General features: G+C 33.7%; 1 protein-coding gene, 1 long non-coding RNA gene and 1 pseudogene across 2 annotated transcripts; 2 read left to right on the top strand and 1 right to left on the bottom strand.

Annotated features, from left to right (window-relative positions):
* The first annotated feature begins 3,843 nt into the window (after positions 1–3,843).
* On the top strand, positions 3,844–6,417 carry LOC145810337 (NAC domain-containing protein 6 pseudogene; annotated as a pseudogene).
* A 333-nt stretch (positions 6,418–6,750) lies between these two features.
* On the bottom strand, positions 6,751–10,233 carry LOC114264800 (endochitinase-like). The gene is made up of 3 exons (XM_082913791.1): positions 9,713–10,233; positions 7,400–7,553; positions 6,751–7,293 (listed from the first exon to the last, which is right to left on the bottom strand). Exons 1-3 carry the CDS (start codon positions 10,131–10,133, stop codon positions 6,900–6,902), a joined length of 969 nt encoding a protein of 322 aa, XP_082769917.1. The 5' UTR covers positions 10,134–10,233; the 3' UTR covers positions 6,751–6,899.
* LOC145819865 (uncharacterized) lies at positions 8,897–10,129 on the top strand. The gene is made up of 2 exons (XR_014360621.1): positions 8,897–9,127; positions 9,577–10,129. It is a non-coding gene; the product is annotated as an uncharacterized LOC145819865 (long non-coding RNA).

Raw genomic sequence — 10,233 nt, 5'->3', positions numbered from 1 at the left:
GAAGTTTCAAGTCAATTTTCTCTCTTGATTTACTTATGTTGGATTTCAAAACTCTTCCAATTCAATAATTTCTTCATTTCTATATATAATTCTCGTAATCGCTTCCACGTTGTCCCGATTTTTTTTATCAACAATGCGTTGAATTGGTTAAAGTTTGAAGAAGAGGAACAAAAAGTTATCTGAATCAAGAGTTTTGAAATTTTGTCTCCCAGTGGTTTTTAGAGAGTAATTTGCTTTTTTTCTTCTCCTGGCAACTTCACTAATTTCATGTATTGATTGAATTTGTTTTTTAATTTGAAAAATGATTTACAAACATAATTGTTATACAGAATGTCACAAAAGCAATGTCAATACAATATGCTTGAGCAATCATATCGTTCAATTTTATGTATAAATTTTATATTTACATAGCATTACTCGTTTTATTTTCCAACAGTGCCCTTTTTAAGACCTTATCAATGAAAATAGCTCTGCAATTCGTAATGCTAATAGTGTTTTGTTTATTTCTTGGCCTAAAACCAAAAATGACCCAAAAATACGATAGCAATTTTTTTTTTTTTTTTGAACGAGAATACAAAGATAGTTGGGTTCATGTAATATGGTCATTCCTCATTTGAAATCTACTTTCTATTCTAGGAATTGGAAGAGGTAATGATCTCTTTTTTTAGCCCTAGTTAAAACATAAAACCTATTTTTCAAAACATGGGGACTTTAACGTAAGTGCAAATCCAGTGGCAATGATTGTGGAATATATATTTAAAAAATAATAAATTATCTGTTTATATTCAATCTATAGAAATTTTGTAGCTCAAAGTAGTCTTGGATTGGATTTATATATAGCTTTACAATATATGATGAAAGTAAATGTATTACTTCAAGAGCTAAATGATTATATTTGTGTGTTTGTGTATCTAGTTTAGATTATATTTGCTCAATGATTTTTAATTCATTTTGTCCCTTTTTTTTCTCTTGTTTATTTATTTTATTTTTTTTGCGTATCAAATGCTAGTTTACTTATGAATTGCACACTATGTACACACACACATACATATATGCATATGTTCTAGACTATTGTGTTTAATGAGTTGAATTATATGTTTTTTTTTTTTTTTTTTAAAGCAAGCAACAAAAGCCTTTATATGTTGTTGGCATGCTAATCTCTGCCCCTGCAATCAAACTCAAGTTTTGGCTTGGTCGATACCTTTTGACAACCTTACTACTAGAAAAAAGGGCAAGATGCTCTAGGATTACTAATAATAATAACCAAGGGCCTTTTATATGCCTAATAATAATAACCAAGGGCCTTTTATATGACATGTCATTGTAAAGCAACAACGTAGAGTAGGCATTACCTTCTATGAAATACAATTTCATGCACTTTGCACCCCTTTACGTTGAGCTAAGTTTCACATTGTTTTTAGTTTCAATTGTGACAATCAAAAGTTGACATAGTTTTGGTCAAGTTTCAATGTCAATCCTCTATCAAATATCTCCCATCAACTTTGACGGGGTGTAAGCATATGAGTGGATAACACTTTCACCCCCAAGTTTCACTTTAGTGTTTAATGAGTTTATTTATATTGTAAAGTAGCTCAAATTGTCAGAAGTCATGTTATTGGGTTTACTTGTCGATATTCTGCTCTGATCTCTTTTAAATTGTATTATTCTGGTCATAATTTCTTGAACTGGTAAATTGTTTGGTTCAGTTGTTATTTAATTGGAGCCTCAACTTGAAATTTTTGTTGAGCGGGTCTGTTTGAATAGGAAACAAAACAGAACAAACTAAAAAGACTAAAATGCTTCGCTTAAGAAAATTACTCCTTTTAATGTTATCTTGTAAACTTTTTTTAGAGCTTTATTTGGTATGGATTAGACAATTATTTGCTATGTTTGATGGGGCAGTTTGTAATGGTGGTTTCTAGGTTTGGTTCTATGTATCCATTCTTGAACTTTTTGAAGGCATACATAATGTTGTAATTATTGAAGCTATCGCTACTTGGTTTTTTTTTTTTTTTTGTTTCTTTGAGATTCATATGTTTGTGGAATTGTAGGGAGTGGTTGATCGAGTCTGTCTTAGTCTCTTGCCTACTAGTGAGGGTAGTTGGGTTATTGCTGCAAGGGCATTGAGGTATTTTTCTTTGATTATTTTATAGTTCGTATCTCTTGATGACTTTTTCATTCCCGGCGCCTTAATATTATACATTTCTACGCCATGCTACTTTTTTGGGTTTAAACTTCTTTCACAAAGTGTACAAATGACCATTGAAATTTGAATTTCATTCAATGTATGTGTTCTATCCTTTCAAAACTACTTTGTTATTTGCCTAACAACTTTGGCTTTGCAGCTGGACCCATTATTGTTTGTTTGGGCATTCTCTTTTTTCTCTCAAGTATCATCACCAATCTCATCTAGGTAAATCACGGGTTTTGAATTTGATGCATCTGTCTGTGTTTGGTATAAATTGACATAGGATGAGTTTGGTAGTAGGTAGTAGGTGGTACTCCTTTTGAAGCTTTCAAGGATTTATGTTCTATTTATATAATCTACTTTGCATATTTTTGTCAAGAAGGATTTATGTTCTAAATATGTTAAGGTAGGATATATGAAAGTCTATCTCTCCCTCACTCTCTTGCTCTAGGATACATGTCTCTCTTTTCACTAGAATCTCTAAATGGGCCTTTGTTCATAGTCACAAGGAATTGTCTAAATTGTCTCTTTTTTATGGCAAGTGTTTTTTACCCTTATTAATAGTACATGTGGCTTTGTGTTTTTATCAACTTGTAATGTCTGTTAATGTTGTTAAATTGATAGAATATTTTGATGTACTTCAAGAATGGCATCATATGTTTTGTTCTTAAACCTGCATTGATTTTTCTACTTTCACCATATGCTTAAAAGTATTGAGGGTTCATTTGGAAATTGGCTATTTTAGTTGGCTTTTTGACTTTTTACAAAAAGACTTGCAAAAAAGCAAATAGAAGCGGTGACTTTTTGGTAGTGGCTTGTTGACTATTTTCTCTCTTTCCAAACAACCCGACTTGTGAATGTATTTTGCTTCTTGAATGTGGGAAGCTTGCATATATTTTTGAAGATTATAATAGTTAAAAACCTAAAATACTTTATTTTAGAACTGCATCCTTGCTTCATCCCAATTTTGCTATAACTAGAACTGGGTAATTAGACCAATGTTATATACGTAGGGTTATGGTGTATGCTGTGAGAAAATTGCCAACGAAAAGCTTGCCTTTGTTGCAAATGAGGTACCTACTTTTCATTAATTTAAACTTTTTGTTTATAGTAATTGTTATCCATTTAAATGTTCTTCCATTGAAATTGGCTAAATTGATGTAAAATTATTGCAAGAGTGGTGTCAATTATAGATGAGGCTGTTCAAACTGATCTAGTAGTTGGCTTTGGGAGATTCAACTAACATCATCATGCTTGGAAGCATTCCCTATTTTCTTTTTGTGGGGAACTTTATGAATCCATCTTCTTTTTTCTTTTTCATTTTTTGTGTGTAAATTTTCATGTCAGTCTCCTTTGATTTCTACTAATCTACATGTGAAGTTCTTATAGTAAGGAGAAATGGACACCAATGGTTAACACCCTTCCAAAATGTGACCCTCTTTTCTTTTTTTTTTGTAAACAATTAGACTAATGTACGATTTAAAATTGGTTTGTGTACAATATTTGGTTGATGTAATTTGGATAATTTTTATGTGTGGATGAATGTAAACTTGGATGATTTCTATTTGGATGTAAATTTGATTTTACTAATCCATCTATGAACAAGTTGATATATGTCCAAATTGTAAATTTTTTTTGGATGCCAATCTATGTAAATGATATTTGGATACCAAATTGTTTATGTTGCGACATGTGCAAGCCAAGTTATTGTAAAAAAAACCCTTGCATGTGAAATTATCAAGTACCTATAAGATTTATTCTCATTCAATTGCACAATTGATTGGTGATAAAATGTCTTACAATTTTACTTACAATTGATTGGTTATGAAATTGTCAAGTACCTATATTCATTTTCATTTAATTGCACAATTGATTGATGATCAAATGTTTTACAATTTCACTCACAATCAATTGGTAATGAAATTGTCAACTACTCATCAAATTAATTCTCATTTAATTGCACAATTAATTGGTAAGCAAATATCTTATAATTTCACTGCCAATCAATTGCAAAATCAATCGGTTACAAAAGAATTCATATTACAATATTATAGGTCAATTGATTACACAATCGATCATGGATCAAATATCAACCAAATCCAAGCCATAAATATTCATTCCTAATAGATTGTGCAATTATAATATGTCCAATGCCTAACAAATTCACTTTGAATCGATTACACAATTAATTTTAAAATAACATCCAACCAAATTGTTCAAGTATGCCAATCAATTGAGCACAAAAGACCACCCAAATTGCAAACATAGATTAACCTATTATGGACCTTCACTTAATATCATCCATGTCAATCCATACACGAAATCCAATTATCTTGTTCAAACAAAAAATTGATTAACAAACTATCAGAGAAATTAAAAATCACATGAACACCAATAAATGTAATATTTAAACACTTGAGAGAATTTGGGGCATATTTCATTCATTTCAATAAAATAATTGATGGATAATACCTTTACAAAGTAGTTAACATCCAACTCGCTAAAAAATATTAGGCATACAATAGTTCACATATCGGTTATCTAACTGCCACATTAAAAAATTTGGTTAATCTAACTGCCACATTAAAAAATCTGGTTAGCAGGGGTGGTACATATCACTTTTAAATATTCAAAAATTAAAACTCACTCCCAACAAAAGCCAAAATTGATCCCTTACAAAGAGGGTGCCAACCCTTCACAAAACACAACACTAGTTGCATTTGCATTCCTTATCTCCCAACTAGGTCAAAAAACCAAAATATCAAAGTTGTCCATGCGTCTTTCTTGACATCAGACATATAAAATGCCATGAGCAAAAGCATGACTTATACGTATCTTCAAATAATCACTTGAATCCTTAAGTAGCCTGTTCATAAGAAAAGTAAATTCCATAAGTGGTCCGGAGGGAGGCCTAACCGGACCACTGAAATCGGGTTTTGGAAGGCAACGGGGATCGGACCGCAAGATATTAACCTCGTCCGACCCAAAAAAGATCATAGGACTGAAAAAGACACTAGTGTTCTACAAAGGAAGAACACCCCGTGGATGCAAAACCGATTGGGTCATGAATGAGTATCGTTTGCCTGATAAATGCCCCTTACCAAAGGTACTAACTATTTTATTATATGAATTGGATTTAGATAAACTATTTTCTACTGCATGTTTTTTTACTATTTATCTATGATGAGAGAGGAACCTACACTATATGACCATGGAGACCCTATTTTTATTGTAAGTAGACGGTCAAAATAGGGAGAATGTAACCCAACTCATTTTATATAGTATGAAAATTTGTAAAGAGAAAGTGATTCCAAAGTACAGCTACTTTATTAGTTTTTTGTTTATCTATTTTTTGAACACTTGAAAATTGTTTAATCACTATCTCTTTGAAGAAAAAATAAGAAAGAAAATGGGCATATTTTATCGAGTTCACACATGGTCGTTTGAGGTGGGCACACCCTGATTTTGTGTAAACTAGCTGTTGGGAATCAACAATGCAACATATTAAAAAAAACATATTTTAAAAAGTATTCACAATTTAAATTTGTCTTTATAAAATTTAAATTTAATACACGGTAGGCCACACGACCATAATATAAATTATTTAATAATTATGTTTGCCTTCACAATTCTAATTTATTAGTTTGTGATGCAGGACATAGTGTTGTGGAAGATATACAGGAAGGCAACCTCCTTGAAGGTGTTGGAACAGAGAGCAGCAATGGAGGAAGAAATGAAGACAACAACCCATGCATTTCTTCAACCTTCTTCTCCTCCAATGGATCCAACAATCTCATTTTTCAGTCAATACGAAGACTACTTGGCACCACCAATGGCCTCCCAACACGTGGCCTTCAAGCAAGAAGATGAAGGTGATCTACTAGAAGACAAAAATTTTGAAGAAACAGAGGAAAGCAGAGGAATCATTACTACTTCTCTTCTGTTGCCGGAGCTCCAAGTGCCTAGGTTGGGCATGGACTGGACCCAAGACCTGTTTTGGACCCAGCTAAGAAGCCCATGGCTTGACAATTTGACTCCCTATGCCACTACTGTACAAAACTTCTAAGGCCTGTTTTCTAGGTTATATATATGCTTAAAATTGAGCAAGAATTGGAGATTGTAGATAGCCGCCCGGATTTACCTGATAGACGTGATTAGTAGTAATTATGTGTATTTGGAGTTTATTCTGTAGGGTTGAGTTCAAAGTGGTTTTATCATAGAGAGATTTCTCGCTAAGTGATGAACCAAAAGTATTGTAGACATGATAACTTGTTTAGAAGACTTAAAGGGCTTAATTGATCCATATTAATAAATAATTGTACATCTGTTTTATTAGAATTTTTTTTTTCTTCTTATTTTGAAGAAAGAGTTAATAATTTCTTACCATAATTCCTTTGATCATTTGCCTGGAACATAAGTTAATGGACAAATTTGGGCTGCATGCCAAGAGGTGGATTTGGAGGCGGCGGCGGCGGCGGCAGTAGTGAAATTGTGCAAAATTATTAAAGGGCAATTTCATTATAATTCAAACTACAAAAATTAAATTGACACAACACAAGGGGTAAAGTAGAAGGAGTACTATCTTGCTTATTAGCTCTTCCATTACGATTAACTTAAAGAGTTAAGTCAAATTTATTATTATTGAGCATAAGTATATAACAACAGCTTATGCATTTGGTGCAGGGCATAGTACAACTTGGCAATTGTGAATTTACATGGTGTCAACCAAGAGTCCAGAACCAAAAGGTACTTGGTTGCCACAATCAAGGTTGTCACCAGGGCTAACCCCAATTATTTGACAATACCTTTGGTAAAACCCAATTCGATCCTGAACCCTTGCATCTGAGCCATGACCACATTCAAGTCCACCATTTATGATGTTTGTGATTACACCATACCCTGGAAATCGACCTGCTGATTGGTCGACCGCTGATGGTGTCCAACTTCCATCAATAACATCGTGACATGACGGCTTTGGCGACTGTGGAGTCATCCAAAACCATATTGCTGTCTTGAATGAGATGACTGGATCAGTTGCTACTAGATCCGGGTTGTTCAGGAGGTCCACCCCTATGGCACTTCCAGCAGGTCCATAGTTGTAATTGCTGATGAAATACCATTGCATAATAATCAGCTTTCATTTTTATATAAAATCATGTAATATTTTTTGGTTCAAATTTTAATAATGATTAAATTTGAACCAATGCTTACAAGGAAATTTGGATTGGGCCTCGGCCATAGTATTGCTGGCCTGGTGCACAAGGCCATTGAGCATCTGGAACGCAGTAGTCAGGAGGGTTGCCCTGTTCGCGCAAGAAGCAATATCCCCAGGCATATGGGCCATCAGGTGCAGTTGCCCACCCACCTACACACTTAATTATACACTTCAAATGTTTTATCACTCATTTTTAGAGTAATTTTTCCCTGTTAACGAAACCTATCATCACCACTTGAATTGTCATTGACACTAGGTCTATTTAAATCCTGTGATTAAGGATGGTAGAGGATAGGATTGAAGTTTGTGAATCCCATCACAAATCTCACCCAGGGGATTTGATTTATGATTATAAGATCAATTTATTTATTTTTCTTAATGAATAGTCTATATAGAAAATCACACCAGATAAACGATATAATCAAAATGAGACCTATGAAGGTCTCACAGACCACAACATCTTTGAAGAGAGTAATTATCTAGTTAATACCAAACCACAACATAGTCTTTTATAAATACCATGTCAACGTTGTATCCAGTTAATAACAAATAACTTTGTCCTCACATAGAAAAAAGGGATTTTTTTTTTAAGATCCCTATTATTAAGATTTTATAGCATAAAAAATATTTAGTATTTTCATAATATCTAAGGTCCAACATCGATCCAGAAAATTTCTCTGGACTTTCCAAAGAAAATTCGATCTAGAGAAAATTTTACACATCTTCGATACCAATTTTCTCTAGACACATCATAGAGAAAATATCACACATCACAGAAAAAATTTCTTTGCACACGTTACAGAGAAGAATTTACACATCTCAAACATCAAATTTCTCTGGACGCATCACAGAAAAAATTTTACACATCTCCAACACCAAATTTTTTTAGACACATCACAGAAAAAATTTTATACAACACCAACACCAAATTTCTCTGGACACAAGAAAATTTTACACATCACCAACACTAAATTTCTCTGGAAACATTACAGAGAAAATTTTACACATCTCCAACACCAAATTTCTCTAAATTAATTTTCTCTGGACTCAAATAAAAGTTCAAAGAAATTTACTTTCAAGATCACAAAAAACAAAAACATATATTCAGGTAAGGGAGGTGATTCAATCCTTTGGACAGATGTATTGAAGTATTTTGGTAAACTTAGAACAATATTCACTTCCCACTACACAATTTATTTATTGGATTTTGTCTTTTTCTAAATATTATCAGGACGACTTATTTGGTGAAGTTACTACGCTCTGTTTTGGGGTCAACATATTGGCAAAAAAGTCCCTTTCAAAAATTAAAAAAATAATAATAAAGAATTCAACTATTAATTTTTATTTTTATTTTTTTGTCGTTATTATTATTAAAGAAACCAACCAATGATTTCTTCGAAACCAGCCCATGGTTTTGAGAAAGTGTTCATCCCATTAACAAAATTGAATAAGATGTTGGCTTTCACTTCATCCATCTAAGGCCAACCCAACAGCCTTCACTTTATCCATCTAAGGCTGATTGAGATCATCAACCTCAATGAGAACGATGATGTTGCTTCATTTGGGTATGACTTTTTTTTTGTTTTCTTGCAAATTTCTGGGTTTGTGGATGTTTGTGGATGAGAACGACGATGTTGCCTCATTTGAGCCAATATTCTATAAATTTTTGGGTTTGCTGATATTTTCTGAAGATGGAAGGAAGAAATAATGATGGTTTCATTCGGGTATGATTTTTTTTATTTATTGTAAATTTCTGAGTTTGTGGGTTGGTGGATGAGAACGACGATGTTGCCTTATTTGAGTCAATTTTCTATAAATTTCTGGGTTTGTTGATATTTTCTGAAGATTGAAAGAAGAATGTGGCTGAACATTCTTGTGGGCAAAATCGTCATTCATACACTAAGACCAACGGCTTAGTTTTTAATATTAAGTCCTCTGGGCTTATGCCAAGGGGATTCAGAATCCGAACAGATTATCACTCCGGTGACTATTTTGCAAACAAACGTGATATTATGAATTGGATCTCACTGCTAATTCTAATTCCAAACCTCAACTTGGAAAACAAACGGTGCTTAGAATTAGTAAAGAAATATTATAAAAATTATTAGAACAATATTCACTTCCCACTACACAATTTATTTATTCGATTTTGTCTTTCTCAAAATATTATCAGGACGACTTATTCGGTGAAGTTACTACACTCTGTTTTGGGGTCAACAAATTGGCAAAAAGGTCCCTTTCAAAAATTAAAAAATAATAATAATAAAAAAGGTCAACAGTGGTTTGGAGGGGGGAGAGATTAAACTAACCGGTGGTTTCATGGGAAGTTTGGGCCAAGAAAGCAGCAATCTCCCTTTGCTGTGTGGCGGTGTCGCCGGTGGTGGCAAAGCCGGGGAAAGAGTTGGCAGCGGCGATGAAAGCGTCATAGGTGTAGAAGCCAGTGGCAGGACAAGCAGCGTCATTCCTATGCAAAAGCATTTCATCAAACATTGAGCTAGTAATCAAACTGCTGATGCCACCACCTCCACCTCCGCTGCCACTGCACTGGCTTTGGCAGCCTTGGTTTGGGTCGCAGTAGGCAGGAGTGGTTCCACAATACCCAAATTGGCTGCAGCATAGGCCTCCTGCGCACAGTGCACCCCCAACTTGACGTCCACATTGCTGTGCTGAGATTTTTAGTACTAGTATGGCTAGCAAAGAGACAAGTATCAACGCCCAACTAGGCCTCATTTTGATACACTTTTGTGTTTTGTATTTGTAGTGATTTTGTTGAACAAAGTAATATTGGATTTATATAGGGAGTGATGGGCGTCATAGAGGGATGGATTTA

Source organism: Camellia sinensis, chromosome 2, assembly GCF_055761805.1.
Source record: "Camellia sinensis isolate YWXY chromosome 2, ASM5576180v1, whole genome shotgun sequence".
NCBI lineage: Eukaryota > Viridiplantae > Streptophyta > Magnoliopsida > Ericales > Theaceae > Camellia > Camellia sinensis.
Note: the sequence above shows the minus strand (reverse complement) of the source record. Positions and strands in the feature narration are given on the sequence as shown.

What these genes read in the sequence shown, in the direction of transcription:
- LOC114264800 (XM_082913791.1), bottom strand. Translation starts at nt 10,133, where the DNA reads ATGAGGCCTAGTTGGGCGTTGATACTTGTCTCTTTGCTAGCCATACTA. An exon ending in AACTTCCCATGAAACCACCG is followed by an intron (nt 7,554 to 9,712) that starts GTTAGTTTAATC and finishes TTAAGTGTGTAG; the next exon opens with GTGGGTGGGCAACTGCACCT. An exon ending in GGCCCAATCCAAATTTCCTT is followed by an intron (nt 7,294 to 7,399) that starts GTAAGCATTGGT and finishes GTATTTCATCAG; the next exon opens with CAATTACAACTATGGACCTG.